We start from the raw sequence: 15,821 nt of genomic DNA on the forward strand, positions 1-15,821 counted from the left end.
CAAATAGGAAGGGAGAAAGACATTAGTTGGACCGAGCTTCATGGCAATGCCATCCCGAAGCCACTCACTCCACAACCCCAACATTGCTGCCGCAATCGCTAGGCCTCATGCCATCCCATATAGTAACCACAACAGTCTACATATAAAGAAATAAACCAGCAGCCAAGTCGTGTACATACACACACAACATGGCGCATTATTTGCTAGCCGAGGAATAAAGCGAAACTAGGGTTCATGCGATGTTGACTAACACAGAAGACGCTGTGCTTAGTCGCGGGTAAATTGGGGCCTCATGCTGAGTTCTTTAAGATAGGCGGTGGCACGGCGGAGTTCTTCCTTGAGCCTCATATTCTCTGTACATAGGCGTTGGTGCTCCGAGGTATCCTGAGTTTTTAGCCTCACCCCTGCACATTTGAGGCATGTCTTGTTTTCAACGACCCACTTGATGGCTTGGTTTTCATCTTTTAGCATCTGGTTCTCTCCCTGAAGATTCTTGGTGTCCTGTAGTTGCCTCTTGCCCTGCATTTATTAATTTCAGTTATGCGTCATTTTAGGGGTTAGCAATGTATGCATGCTACCATGTTCACGAGGGGATTATAGTACTACATTGTAATATTAGATGACCAATAATGCTACTATTTTTAGTGGAGTTTGTATTGTTTAACAGTAAAACTTGCATAGCTGCATGTCTTAGGTGACCCATGTGGCCAAATCTCATTTAATTCATTGTGGAAAATTCACTGTGGAAAAGAATGGAATACATACCTTGCTAGAGGAGCGTTTGTTTTGGAACCAAAACTTGACCTGCAGGGCACTCATGTGAAGCCTCTCGCTAAGGTCTTTCCGGAGTTCTGCATCTGGATAAGGGCTTTTCTGGAACACACTACATATCACGTTAATGAAAATGGATTAGTACACGTGTTTTTTGATAGGTAAGAAACACTGATTGAGTATGTATTGTACGCTTCAAGTTGTTGGATTTGTTCTCCACGGAGACGGTTATAATTTGCACGCCTTGTCACCATTCTCTGCACATGATTGGTCTCTTCATCGTTATTGTTGCCTTTGTCTGCAGCAGCAGCGTTGGCATCGTCAGTGTTGCCCATGTTGGTAGTGGCTCCCAGCAGGTCATGCATCTCATCACCATGCTCGTGCGGGGGTAGGTGGCCCTGTTCGCTTGTGATGAAGTGATCCAACATATTTTGCACATCACTGTCGTATTCTGGCAACTCCCCATCCATGGTGATCTGTTATCATGAAACAAAATATATATTCTCATGTGTAGAGTTAAAGGTAACAATGAACAAATATCTTAAGAAAAAAGAATGCAGTAGTGAAAAAAGAAATCAAGTAGACTTTAGTTGGCAACGTAGTACATTTAGATTTAGATTTTAATTTCCAACGCAGTCGGATGTTACTCCACATTAAGAATACTTAAAATTCATCTGTATGAGTTTCCTAGACCAAGATGTAATCAAGTAGACTTAAATTACTCTCAGAAATATATTGACATAATTTCCTGAATTCACTATCACATATTCATGATTATCTACCGCTGATTACTTCAATAATTTCTAAACATATATGCCCTACATATTCCTCAATTCACTATCGCAAAACTATTACTTTCTATCTCATCGTGTTCTTTTATATGTATCAGAAAAACCTTACTCTATCTATATATACATTGGTATCTATCTACAGATTCCGTATGTGATATATTTAAACAAGGCCTTACATACAATAAGATAAGTACCAACTACTCCTACAATTGTAGAAGCAAGAAATTAAAATATACTATGCGAGGGAAATCATATTAGAATAAATAATAGCATCATAGGCAGAATAATACAATCAGATCTATGAATATATACAATCAGATCTATGTTAGCAAGATCCTAGCCATCTCCCAAGCAAAATGATGAAATGCTACTTTCTTTGTGTATCCACTCATTCCATGGTGGATCTACCTTTCTTCCAAGAATACAAGGGATAAGAGATGTCATGGAGGATTCCTGCTCAACTTTAGAAGCTATATATCCAAGGATAACTAGAGTAGAAGGGTATAAACATTACTAGATGAACGGCTTAAGGAAATACCGCTGGCTTCGGTTGTCGACCTCCTTAGAACTTCGGTAGGCGAAAAAGTACAGGAATCTGTTTTGTTCCTACTGATATATCAAACTCATTCAGCAAAGTAGCTATGACCGTCCGAATTTAAAGCCGTGAGCAGCATGCAAAATTTATGCCATAACCCATGATTAATGCAAGCAATTACTTGTATCCAAATATAAGGCTCATATATCATGGATTTTGCATTGGCCTATATATAGGTCATATTTAATACTCACTAAGCATATTTGTGGAGTGAATATTGGCATATTGATACAATATATTATGATATTAAAACAATATAAATTGCTTCTTCATAAAATTAATAGAAAAGAACGACTTTGATCGATAATATATTTGTAAATCTAAATGATATACATGGACATAAAGATTTCTTCAGTCAATAATACGTATAGAGTATGTTTTTCTTGGAAGAAACACTTTCTATGCACACAATAGAAAAGAACACCAACAATAACTTGTATCCAAATATAAGGCTGAGATGCCATGGATTTTGATAGTTGCCGCATGTCCTATATATAGGGCATAATTAATACTAATTAAGCCTATTTGTGGAGTGAATATTGCCATAATTATAACAATATATTATATGATTAAAATAATTGAAAAAGGGTGGTTCTCATTATATATATACATAATATACATGGACATAAACGGGTGGTTCTGATCCATTATATGTTGTAGACCAACAAGATATACATGGACATAAAGAGTTCTTCAGCCAATACAACATACAATGTATGTTATTTTTGGAAAAAAACTTCCGATTTATTCATCCACTATTAAGGGAGCACAAATAATACCAGGACTAATAGAAATTACATCTTGGTCGGCGACAACAACAAGCACTGGAGTGAGCTGAAGACGTGCCACCATCATCGCCCCTCTCTCACTGATGTCGGCCAAACCTTGTTGTAGTACTTAGACGGGAGTCCTCATGGGAAGGCCTCATAGGACCACTAAACTAGAGCAGCAACCATCGCCGATGAAGAGAAGCGTATATCATGATTCACTAATCAATTTCTAGCACATTTCCCTCCCCGGTCACACCACCAGTGTCAATGTTCAAGTCACTCAAGCAACCCGACCCCAATAACGATGGCCCTGGATGCGCTGGCTGGCCCACCTGTCATGCACTTACCAGCTGATTCACCTGGGCCCGCCATGATCTGACCCAACAATGTGGCTTTGGACCGGCGGCGGGCCTTTGTTCCCCCGCGCGGGCAAGAACCAACGGGCGCTGGCGAATGAGAGTGGCCCCGGGCAGACCCGGCGGTCCACCTGTCAAGGACCTCCCAGCCGGGTCTCCCGGGTATGAGCCGGCCGAGCAGATCACACGAATCAGATCATCCCCGAGAGGCTACCGCTGCATGCCACAAAGCAACCGATGACACGTATGCTCTCATAGCCCGTGGATCTCTCGCGTGATCCGACACCAATGACGATGGCCCCTGGCGCACTAAGAGGTCCACCTATCATGGACCATCCAACCAAGTTAATCGGATCAGACGCTACCCGACTCAGCCCCATGGCTTTGGCCCGACAGGGGGTATACACACCACCAGGAGTGTCCGGATATGCCACCACACGGGGGCGGGTCCATGTCGAGAACCACCCAAGGGCGGTGACCTCAGTCTGGCATGCGGTCCATCCGTCATGGACCATCCATCCAGGTCGCCCACGCGCAAGCTGTCCGGCCAGATCGGACGGCTTGCATCGGCCCTGAGAGGCTCCCGCCGCAAGCCAAATGAGGACCGACGACCATGAGCCTCTCTTCGCCGCGAGGAGCCCAAGGATGCGGGTATTCCAGCATCCTTTATAGGAGTAATGACTATGATCATTCATGGCATGATCTTGCATAGGCATTACGTCCGTGATTTGTAGATCGTTATCCAACTTCATCTTCAACTAATACTCCACCCAAGCCTACTATCCAACATTAAGTTTATAATAAAAAAAATATTGCAATTAGTATGAGGGAAGAGTGTAGACAATAAAACTATCGTATATATGTAAGTGATAAAGAAACTATCATTTATCCTTAGTGGCAATAACACAATATGTGTCCAATCCCTTATCAACAGGATCAAATTCACCGCAAGGTTGAGCTCACTACCATGCACAAATATCTATGAAGAACTACCAAGCAATCATGGCCAGAGACGACAAATAGATTGAAAAGCATACACTTGTGGAGCAAAGAAACTTCATAAGATTCAATATAATTCAATGAAGAATCTGATAATAAAGTATCAATTCATCATATTCTAACAAACATAACCACCGATTACATTTTATTGATGTCAATCATGTCAGGCACCTCACCAGAACTTTGTATTGAATTACTTGAGAGAGAGGATGCCATCCAGCTACGGCTATGGACCATAACGTCCTAAGGAAACTACCCACACATGTTCTTGGTGGTAGCAAGGTTGATGAGATGGCTGTAGCAATGGATTCACCCTCTGGCAGGATGCCGGAATAGGCCTCCAGATTAGATCTCCCCGGAACATAAACTTGCGGCGGCGGAAAAAATCATGGTAATATGGTACAGACGCTTTCAAAAAATATGGGGTTTATGGGCAAAGGAATCATCGCAAGGCGGTGCTAGGGGGCCCCACGTGTCTACTCCATGAGGGTCGGCCCCTGGTTGCATGGCTTGGATTCATGGAGGGCTAGGGGTGCCCCCCTGGCCTCTCCCATCACTTATTGGAATCTTCTAGAGTACCGCTGTCCTGGTTTATTAGTTCCCTATGTAATTTGTGCTAAACTTTTACCAATTTAACTGACAAAATGTTAGTCCATGTCAACAAAAAATATATCGTCGGATTCGTATTTGAACATAATTTTCAATGATATAATGTTTTGGGGTTAATTATCCTTTTGCCCTCAGTGGTGTCCATGTGCTTAGTTTTGCCCTCAGTGGCAAATCGTGCTCAATTTTGCCCCTAGTCCATGCGCAGCTACTATGACAAGGTCAAACGGCCAGATTTTAGTCCATTCCATCCGCCAGCATAACTGGTAGTGGGTTCGGAGCTTACACGTGGGACCGCGTGGATGTGGGTTCGGAGCTGACATGTGGGACCGTGAAACAAAATCCGCAAATCAATCCTAGGGTTCTAACCTGCGAACTCGACGCCCACTCTGTCCCGTCCGCTGGCCGGCCGTCCTGCTCCGCCGCCGCCACCAGCGTAGCCGCCAGCTACACTGCTGCGGCCGCGGCTGCGGCCGTCCTGCTCCACCGCTACCTGCTCTGCCCGCCACCTTCCTGCGATGCCACAGGTGGGGCGCCCGCCACCTACTCTACCCGTGGCGCGGCCTCCTTCCGTGCGCCCGGCCAGAGCGCTGATAGGTGGGGGGCTCGTGGACCTGTTTGAAGTACGTTGGTGAAACCCAGGGCAAAATCGCGAGCAGCGGCGACCCCGGAGTATTTGGTGAGGCAGGCATCAGGCTGGAGATCCGCAACATCCACGACTAGGTTCCTGAGGGGTAAGTCATGCCTCCTCTTTGGATTGAGCTTAGTTGTGCATTTCAACAGTTCGAGTTGGTTTGCCCGGTTAGTGTGCTTTTTGCGTCTATATTTTTCATCGGTTAGGATGGAGTTGCGATTTGCTTTCTTGGTGCACATTGTAAGGGACCGGTACATGTTGAATGCAAAGAATAAGAAGAAATTCCAAGGAGGTTTTGATGATATGTTGCCAATGGCTTGTAATTGGAGTTTCAGACAATTTGGGGAGGTAATTTGTAGCCAATATCCTTGGGGTTTGCTTGATGAAGTGGAATACAAATACTATGATGGGGAAAAGAAATGGGTGAGAGTTAGTAATGATGAAGAGCTGGCTATCATGTTTGCTAGGCATAAAGAGAAAGAGAATTTTCATGTGAGGCTGCAAATTGATGTGCTTGAGCAGGGATTTCGACCTAGGATGGCGGGTGCAACATCTCGGGGAGAACCAAGTCATCGTAATGGCATCTCTAGCCAGAATAGTTCAGTTAGTGCACGACGACGTGGTGGCTCGACAAGCGTGGGACCGGCAGTAGGGTCCCCCTTGAAGTGGAGCCTGATGCCTACAATTTTGGGGTTGATGAAGAGAAGCTATATTCTGACGTTTTTCAGAATTTACGACGGGCACCTCGGGCTGAAAACCAAGATGAGGCTCACAATGCAGTCCGTGTGGACGATGACATGGTGGGTGAGGATGAAGACCTTGTAGTTGTTCAATGAGACCCTTTGAACCCTCATATGGAAGAAGGTACCGTTTTTGAATTCATGACTGAGTGTAGAAATGCACTTGTGACATACTGCATCAAGGTAGAACGTACTTTCAAAGTTGACAAGAGCGATCAAGTACGTTACAGAGTGCACTGTCCAAGCTATGGGCCAGAAGCCAATTCAGTGAACTGAGCAAAGTTGACTATGTGCATAATAATCTAGGAGAGTCTTTCAACTCAACAATATGGAAACTAAAGGGTCATTATGTGGTTGATTTTCTTGACATGATAAGGATAGAATACATGCATAAATTTCATTATCGTGCAAGAATAGCCGATGCAAAATTCCTGGTCCACATTATCATCCCTGTCGTGATGAATGAACTGAAGCAGAAAACAACAGGCTTGGAAATGAACATGACTCTTTGCTCGGGTACCACAACAGAGATATCATATTTGGATAAAGAGAAGAGGGAATGTAGATATCTAGTGGATTTCGAAGATAGAACTTGCAGAGCTAGGCAATGGCAGATAACTGGGTTGCCATGCATTCATGCCTTGTTTTTCATCACTTCTCTCCCAAGTCCAGCAGGCAACATACAACAGTATGTGCATGATTACTACTCTGTTGCAAGGTTCAAAGCCACATATGTGTATGCCTTGCCTGCTATAGAGGGAAAAAACAATGGGACATGGTGGACCCTGGATTCAAGCTTTGCGCTCTAGTTCTGAAGAGAGCAGCAAGTAGACCAAGGGAGAGTCGAATCAGACCTCGCCGCGAAGGATATGGACTTGGAGCGAGGAATTGTAAGTGCACAAGGTGTGGTGGGTCTGGTCATTTCAGTAATATTGTGATAACACAGTAGATAGCGTTCGGAGAGAGTTTCGATGAAGGCTTCGATGAAAATGTTGGTTAGCAGCCGGTTGCCTCAACAGATGATGAAAATGATGGTCAACAGCCGGTTTCATCAAATGAGGATTTTCACGAGGTTCCAAATGATGATGGTCAACAACCGCATGATTTTGATGATGATCCAAAATATCCTCCAAATGATGATTCAAGTGAGGCTCTAAATGGTGATCCAAGTGAGGCTCCAAATGGTGATCCAAATGAGGCTCCAAATGGTGACCAACCTTATGTTGTTGTGAGTTCTGCTAGGTATGTAAATCTTGCAAATACTACTGTACATTTATCACATGACATTATCTCATTACCCTTTATGTTTTGCACAGCTCTACGGTAGGTTCGAAGAAGGCGTGCAAGGTATCGACAACCAAGAAGAGAAGAGAAGAAGCAATGGGCACAAGGTGTACAAGGAGCAAAGTGATGGCAAGAAGCTCAAGGAACAAACAGAAGCCCCAACGCTAATTATGAATACTTATGAGACATTATGAATAATGTTATATTTCTATTGAATGATGTTGGACTATGTTAGAACTATGTTTGAATGATGTTGGACCTATGTTAGAACTTCAAATTTGACATGCTATATGGATGTTGTAATTCTTTGAAAACATTGGTAAACTCACATTCATGAAAAATGTGCTAAAAAAGAGCTCCAAAGGTAGGGTAAACGGCCTCATTTCTAAGCAAGATTTTTTGACCTTGTCTAAATGCGCCAAATAACTTCCGTACACATATATTCTATATACACAAACTATGTGCGCTGATTTTTCCTTTTTTTGATTTGCTCATTTAATTTCTAGTCAAACCTAACTTTGACCAAGATTTAAACAAGTCTAAAACATCAACATGAAAAACTAAGCCTGGATCCTTCTTAGTCACTCCAAAATGAAGCTCGTCATGTTTTAGTTTTGTCGTTTTTATTTTGTTGCTTTTCTATGTCGTGCTTGCCATGTCGTGTCATGTCGTGTCCTTGGACTTATCTATCTATGTAGGGTACCCATCTATGTAAGGGTATGATGTGTTACATCTTATCAATCCAAGTTATTATGTGTGTTCAAAAATGTCTGCGGCCAAAGATATCATTTCTTCTCTAAACCAAGTTATGAACTAACATGCACATTTATTCCCTTCAAATCCTAAACCAAGTGCCACTCTAACCACAATCATGTGGCAATGCAAACATATGTTTCCAACCCTCCAAAAGTTCTGTGAAAAACAAAGGAAAACCACTATCACACGTGTGCAAACATTCAGTACAAACATGCGTTTTTAAACCCTAAACCAAGTCAGGTCTCACTATGTATAGCTTCCTTCCCAAGCCATGTCAAAGTCTTTCCATCTTCCCTAGCGGTTACCAGCGCAGCCCTAAACGCCACAAACCCATGCGGTCCTGGGTTTGAGTCCCAGTCGCACATATTTTTTGTGCATTTTCCACCCATCATTTTTTGGACAAATTATTTTTTTCTCAATGTAATGCCCTTCAAAAATGTTCATTAATTTTGGCACCAGGTGTAAACCTCTACCACAGCTTTGGCACATTTTCCATGACATTTTTGTCTTTGATTTAAATCACGAGGTATTTGAATTGGAGTAATTAAATTGTTTAAATATTTAACAGCTCCAAAAAAATTCTAAACTTAATTGTTTGGCTCTGGAATAATTAAATTAGCTTCCAAAAAAAGTTTCAGCATTAAATAAAATGAATTACTGCCTAAATTAAATCAGAATAGAAAAAGAAAAACATGCAAGAGATCTCATTTTCCCACCCCGGAATGGGCCTAATTGGATGCAGTTGGCCCATTAGTCTAGCCTTCACTTGGCTCTCCGCTCTGATTTGGCCCATAGACGAACCTTTTTTGACAGAACGGCAGAGCAGAGAGCTGCATTTCATCGATCAAAGTTTCTGAATTTCTCATTTCTTCTTCCTTTTTGCAACATATTTAAATGTTGCTCATTTCTTCTCTCTTTTTTCAACATTTAAACAACTTTGACCAACATTTAAACAAGGTGAATTTCTCATACAATTTCAGGCTTACAAATCCCTCCATAATTCATGCCTTTCCATACAATTTCAACATTACACCTAGTGTGATTACCATAGCTACAAATGACCAAAAGTAATTGCAAATGAGTATTTGTGCTTGATCTTCAAACTTCCTAACTTTCTTATTCAGCATCCTAAGCTCAACAGCTAGCTCTCTATCAGTGTGTGGTTCGCCCTCCATCTCTTCTTCCGGAGCTCGTGCTGCGGCCACTACCATTCGTGGCAGCATGCGCAACCATTCTTCATGCTCTTCTTGTAGTTCATTCATCAGAGTCTTGGCCAGAGCATCGACCCAAAGGAAGAAACATTCCACCTACATGAATGCCAAACAGATCAACCCATTGCTCAAAGATCCCGACCACGAAAATGGTGCAATTGCCCCGATTCTTACCCCATTCTCGCTGCACACGTAGAACAGACGATTCCGGTTCCTTGATGTGTGAGAAACCCTCCAATCCACGGCCTCCCGACACCGCAGATAGACGAAGATAGGCATCTCCACGCTCGCCAGGCTCTGCATCCGCCAGGTGCCGCGGGAGCTTGAAGAAGACATGGAGCTCAGAGCCGAAGGGGATCTCAACGCGGCCGCACCCTCCACATCTATCTTCCCACCGCCGCTCTCTCTGTCTCCATGGTCACCACCGTGCTCTATCTCACCCGCTCTCTGTGTCGCCGTGGTCACCGCCGCTCTCTATCGCCCGCTTATATAACACACCCGCAACAGCTCTCTGCTCAACGGCTCTTTGCTGGGTCCCACAAGCCACGCGTGCAACAGTCTGATTGTCTAGCGCATCTCTGCCGCCTGGTCCCACCTGTAAGAACCGAGTCAAAAGGTTGACCTGACGGAGACGACAGTTTTCATGGAACGAGTTGGTGTGGACACACTAGGGGCAAAACTGGGCACAATTCACAACTGAGGGCGAAACTAAGCAAATGGACACCACTAATGGCAAAAGGATAATTAACCCAATTTTTTCTGACATGCATGAACATTTTGCTAGTTAAATTTATGGTCAAAAATTGGCACAAATTACAATGGGGACCAATAAACCAAGACGAAGGTAGTACTTGCAAAAAATCACCATAAGTTTCTATGGTATTTTGAGTTCATAGATATTGATTTTCTGAAAAGTCAAAACATGCACAAAATGGTAACTGGCTCTGTGCACTTAATTAATAGGTTCATCCGGGAAAAATTGCTATGAAAAGTATTGAAAAGTGATATTATAATATCATGAAATAAAAAATTATCGATATGTTTGAGATATATTAGTGCCATAAAAATCTTACAGTCGAATCGCACCAGTAACGTATGCAATTTGTCGTGGCTAATGTACATGTTTCTTTCGGGACGAATCCATAGTTTTCATGTCAGCATCCCACAAAACAGTGTTATTCTTCTTCCTCTCCTCTCGTTATCTCGACACCTTTATCATCGCCATTGTTAGCTAGCCCCCTCGTGTTGTGGCATTCCATTTTGCAATACATACAAGAAGGCATAATTAATAAAACTCACCGCATCATTGCATTAACCAGTTAAATCAATAAACATGTCTATGCACATGAGCATTCATATTCATATATTCATGTGAATTGGGTATTTGTATTGAAATGGGTTATTCATGGTTGTTATATCATCTTGGCGCATTGCTTTGTATGAAGGTGTTAATACGTCCAAAAACAGTCATGTCTTCTTCTACCTTTATGATGTCTATTCATGTCATTTTCACCGGACATTCATAGGCGCACACACCTGCCCGGTTGGGCCTCACCGCACAATTTCCTCCCGATACACAAACTCGTTTGACTCCTCATAGTTCCCTCCATGGTTTTGGGTTTTATCTTCTGAAACTTAGTGAATTTATCATTCATTCCTACCATGTTTTAGCATGTGTAACATAGTGAAGTTGTAAAAACATGGTATAACATATTCAGAAGTGATTTTATTTCAATGCCCTCATCACTAGGACCCAATATGCAAATGAAACATAAATTGCACTTTTGCTTCAAAAGATATATAATATATTCAAATTGGAAGTCCAAATAAAAAGCATGAGTTGGGGTCGGTGCCCGCACATGTGTGCCACTATGTGTCTTTTTTATTAGTTACATTACTTTGTTTCCAATTTTGCTGCCAGATATGACAATTTATATCGTCTCCCTTTTGAGAAAAGTCAAAGAATGACGACAATAAATAGAAAAGCCTAAATATAAAAGAATAGGAAGACAAAGAAATTCATACAAAATTACACTCATGGGGTGTAGCAAGAAGGCACGATAGGGCTTGTAGGGCCCACCACTACTAGGAAAAGGCATACTAATGGCGCACCGGTTTTGCCTACTAATGGCGCACTACCGGTGCGCCATTAGTAGCACGCCATTAGAATTTTTTACTAATGGCGCACCACTGGTGCGCCATTAGTATCTGGTATACTAATGGCGCACCTGCCAGTGCGCCATTAGTATGTAACACCATGCGCCATTAGTATGCCTCCTGGGGGGCCATATGTAACCATGTGCTTTGTCACACTAATGGCGCACTCTGCCACGATGCGCCATCAGTATCCTTTGGCATACTAATAGCGCACTCTGCCTTGATGCGCCATTAGTATGAATATTTGTTTTTTTTTTATTTTCTGATTTTTGCACAGGTTACAAAATATATTATTGGACAGAATATAGACAGCAGCACACAGCAACATCAGATTCATCGAATACAATAGAAGATTAGTCTCCGAATACAATTCATCATATTAGTCTCCGAATTCAAAAGACCGAACAAAGATAAAACATTACAAGTCTCAAGACCGCGAGTATCGAGTTTGTCTTCACATTACAAGTCGATATCGATCATCTAAACTACCATCACATAAAAGAGAGTTGTGGTCATCACGATGAGCATCATCGCGATCAAACTGGTCCTCATCCGGTTCCTCCAACGCTCCCTCCTCTCTCCCGCTAGATAGCGGGCATATCTAGATTCGGCCTCCGCCCTAGTGGTGTACCCTTTGTAACTGTTACCGCTGAAACGGTGAACCTGTCTCCGACACTCCTCCCAGTCGTCGTAGACTCCGGGAACCTTACCCTTGTACACGACATACGACGGCATCTCTATGCACAAGCCAAACAACAGACAATACATAAGCAATATGTAAGTATGCAACAAAAGGATCGAAAGAGAAAAGCAAGACATTAATAGCACGATTCATGGTCCTACTAATAAATAGCATCGATTACATCTAAGTTGAACGACTGTCCAAACCAAAGAGACATACGAATTCATTAAAGTTTAATTACAACATGAGCTAATCAATGTTTCAGAACTACACATCACTACTTTCGACTCGACTCATCGGACAGGAGCGTGGATGAAGCCGCCGTCTGTCGTGATGGTCATGAAATCGCGGTCGTTGTCACCCTGCATTTGTAGCGTTTCATCTATCTCACTGTTGGACGGTTGATATCTGACGAAGAACTGCCCCGAGGTATGAAGGACATCTTGATGGATGATGTCCGCAAACTCCGACTGGATGCGAAAGAATTCTTGTCTGAGGTCCGCGTCCTGGACTGCCGACAACCTCGCGGCCCAATCTTTGAGATTATCTGGTAGCAGAAGTTGATGATGGTCCCTTACGATCGCCCGCATGTGATGGAGGGCGTAGTAGGCATCCTTCTGACCGCCAGGCGGCTGCTTGACACAGCAGAACTTCGTATTGTGTGAGAACATGTGCTTGCCGTACTTACGAACTGCCCTGGTGAAGGTGCCTCCAGATTTGGCGTAGCCGGGGAGAACATCATCAAGAACTTTCTTGACATTTGTGTAGTCTATCTTGGAGTTACGGTTCGGGTCGAAATACGTGGCCATGGAATATTTCGGGCTTAAGAGGATGAGTGTGCAATGTGTGTCACTGCACAGAACACGGAATGTTAGAAAAAAAAGAACGATCAAAATCTAAGAAATCATATGTTACGGGGCGGTTAAGGGATGACTTACTCGGGAAAGTAAGCCACAAGGAAGTTATCCTTATCTGGGTTTGCCAGAATGACGCCTTCGAGGTGTGAACTCGCAACTTGGCGGTCCCCAGCGCTGTTCAAGTGCTTGGCACGCATGTAGAAGGGGTCGACTATCACGATGTCCGGGGTCTTGTCTCTAATGATCCGCATCTCCATACTCAGCGAAAACAGCCGAACGAAGGTGTAGTGCAGCGGATGAAGGTTAAACATAGCAAAGATGTCATCAAACCGCAGGACGATCGTACCCCCGATGTCGCCATCCGCAAAGCCCTTGCCCTCTGGCACCTTGGCCACGAAAACCGGGTATGCCACATCATTCTCTCTCAGACGCCGCTTCTCCAAAGAAAGAACACTGTCGTGCAGACTCCGCATAGCACCGGTTGCAGCATTCAGCATATTTGGCGGTAGCATCGCCCTACCCGCCACATGCACCCTCCTCGAGATATCCTTAGGTGAAGGTGGCCCGTCCTGAGCACGGATCGAACTCGGTGCCGGCTGGCTCGCACCGGCGCCCTTGTTAGTCTTTCGTTTCCGTCCCTTCTTCTTGATCTCCTGTAATGGGACCGAGTTCTGCTCACAGACCGCTTTCTTGAGCGTGTTGGGGCTGATAATATTTCGCACCTCAGCTATCTGAGGCTCGGTGAAGGCGGGAGCTGGAGGCGTCTCCTGAGAACTGAACGGCAGACGACGCCTATTGCAATTGGATTTCTCCGCCGTACCAGCTAGATTGCGGTCGTCTTGGTTGGGTTCTTGAGAAAGAGGCCCGCAGAACTCGTCAGCGTACCCATGTTCGGCAAAGTACTTATCGACTTTGGTAAATGTACCGTCGTCGTTGTCGTTGTCGTCCGGATCCTGTGCCATAGGGCTGTCCGGATCCTGTGCCATAGGGATGTCTGACATAGGGATGTCCGGCAGGTCCGGTAGCGTTGCGGCGTTCTTGCCATGGCTTGGCGCCGGCACGACTGGCGGTCTTGTCTGTGGGGTGGTGTCCCCCGCCCCCAAACGAATCTGGCTCTTCGGCCAAAGCAGCGGCCAGTTTACGCAAGCGCTGAGGGTCATCTCATCTTCTTCGTCGGCCCCAGCGGGTCGAACCGGAGGTAACAGCTTGTCGCAGCCTGGCAGCACCCGAACCACTTCAACCCTATACACTGTGGGTGGCATCGGATTACCGTGGAACATGCGATTGCCCGGTTGAACGATTCTGCCCTTGGCGACATCGACCAACTCGGCGCCCACGAAGTGCAGAAGAGTGCAAGGAACGTCGGCGGTGCCCTGCGAAAACATGTACAGGGCGTCAGGGATGCCCAGTCAAAGGCAAGGAGATGAAGTCATCGGCCGAGAGGCTTAGTTACCGTGATGCCGTCGAGCTCGGCTAATGTCGAGGCACCGCCAACGGCGGGCATGCAACTGACGGAGGGGGAGCTTGCTGGCGAGGTGCCGGCCGGCGTACACCCGGGTGCATTAAGCTCCAATGCCCGTGCCGGCGCCGGAGACACGAATACCGCCTCCGCCGGAGACACCAATGGCGCCGCCGCCGGAGACACCAATGGGCCGCCGGAGACACCAATGGCGCCGCCTGCGCGTTGTGCGAGTTGCTGGCCGTGAAGCTGGGAACCGGGGGAGGCCCCTGTTGGCCGCCCGCAATCCACGTCGTCAGCCCATGAATCAACGTAGGCACCATGGCGTTGAGCTTCGTTCCCAGTTGTTGTTCCACTTGCTCTTGGACAAGCTCCGGAATCCGCGCCACTTGTGCCTTGAGTGCTTCAACCTCGCGCGTCTGGCTTTCCGAGCTGGCCTTTTTCTCCTTCCGCACACCAGCGGTATAGTATGACCCCCATTTTGTGGACAAGCCTTTGCCGGCCACACGACCAGCTGACGTCGGCTTAGTGAGCTTATCCTTGCTTTTCATTATGTTCAACGCCCTATTTAAAGGGCTGTCGAAAGGGGAGCTCTGAGACGACCCCGCGCTACTGCTTTCAGTTTCCTGCGAAAGGAACGTGAACCATTTAGAAATATTGGGGATTAGTTAGAGTGCAACCATATGGAGCTAATTACGCGGGGGTGTATTCCTTACCAGAACAAGCTCAAGCGCCCTGGTCTTCGGATCCGTGGTAAGCTCCTTTGTTATCGGGTCCTCCTTGTACCGGGCCCTGACATAGTTCCTGGTCTGCTTGTTACCGCTGTATTTCTCGAAGCGGGGCGGTAGGCCTTGCTCGGCACGCTCCGCGTCCTCCTTGTCCCATATAGGCTCCGCCACTCTGTAACCGCCGGGACCGAGTTTGTGTTCCCCTAAGTTCAACTCCCGCATTTCTTTCCCCCACTGACTTGATTCGGTGGTTGCACTGCTCTCGCACTTTATCTTGAACTCCTTGTAGTCATCTTCGCTCATCAAAGGATATTTCGCCTTGATCTTCTCATAACTATCACCTTTATCAATCATTCTCTTCACCGCGCTTCTCCAAGTAGACAGGGCCGTGCTCATCTTCGTGAGGGCGGCACTGTTCACTTTAT

The 15,821-nt window shown here is 45.1% G+C and overlaps 1 protein-coding gene across 1 annotated transcript; it reads right to left on the bottom strand.

Moving 5' to 3' along the window:
• Positions 1 to 267: 267 nt before the first annotated feature.
• Positions 268 to 1,241, bottom strand: LOC123067395 (homeobox-leucine zipper protein MERISTEM L1-like). Its single transcript, XM_044490206.1, has 3 exons — positions 964 to 1,241; positions 766 to 883; positions 268 to 519 (listed from the first exon to the last, which is right to left on the bottom strand). Exons 1-3 carry the CDS (start codon positions 1,239 to 1,241, stop codon positions 268 to 270), a joined length of 648 nt encoding a protein of 215 aa, XP_044346141.1.
• Positions 1,242 to 15,821: the final 14,580 nt, after the last annotated feature.

This window comes from Triticum aestivum, chromosome 3B (genome assembly GCF_018294505.1).
Source record: "Triticum aestivum cultivar Chinese Spring chromosome 3B, IWGSC CS RefSeq v2.1, whole genome shotgun sequence".
Taxonomy (NCBI): domain Eukaryota; kingdom Viridiplantae; phylum Streptophyta; class Magnoliopsida; order Poales; family Poaceae; genus Triticum; species Triticum aestivum.

Excerpts from the sequence above, each read along its gene's own strand:
- LOC123067395 (XM_044490206.1), bottom strand. The coding sequence starts at position 1,241 with ATGGATGGGGAGTTGCCAGAATACGACAGTGATGTGCAAAATATGTTG. Across the intron at positions 884-963 it reads CAAATCCAACAACTTGAAGC|TGTGTTCCAGAAAAGCCCTT; the intron begins GTACAATACATA and ends CGTGATATGTAG. Across the intron at positions 520-765 it reads ACAAACGCTCCTCTAGCAAG|GGCAAGAGGCAACTACAGGA; the intron begins GTATGTATTCCA and ends TAATAAATGCAG.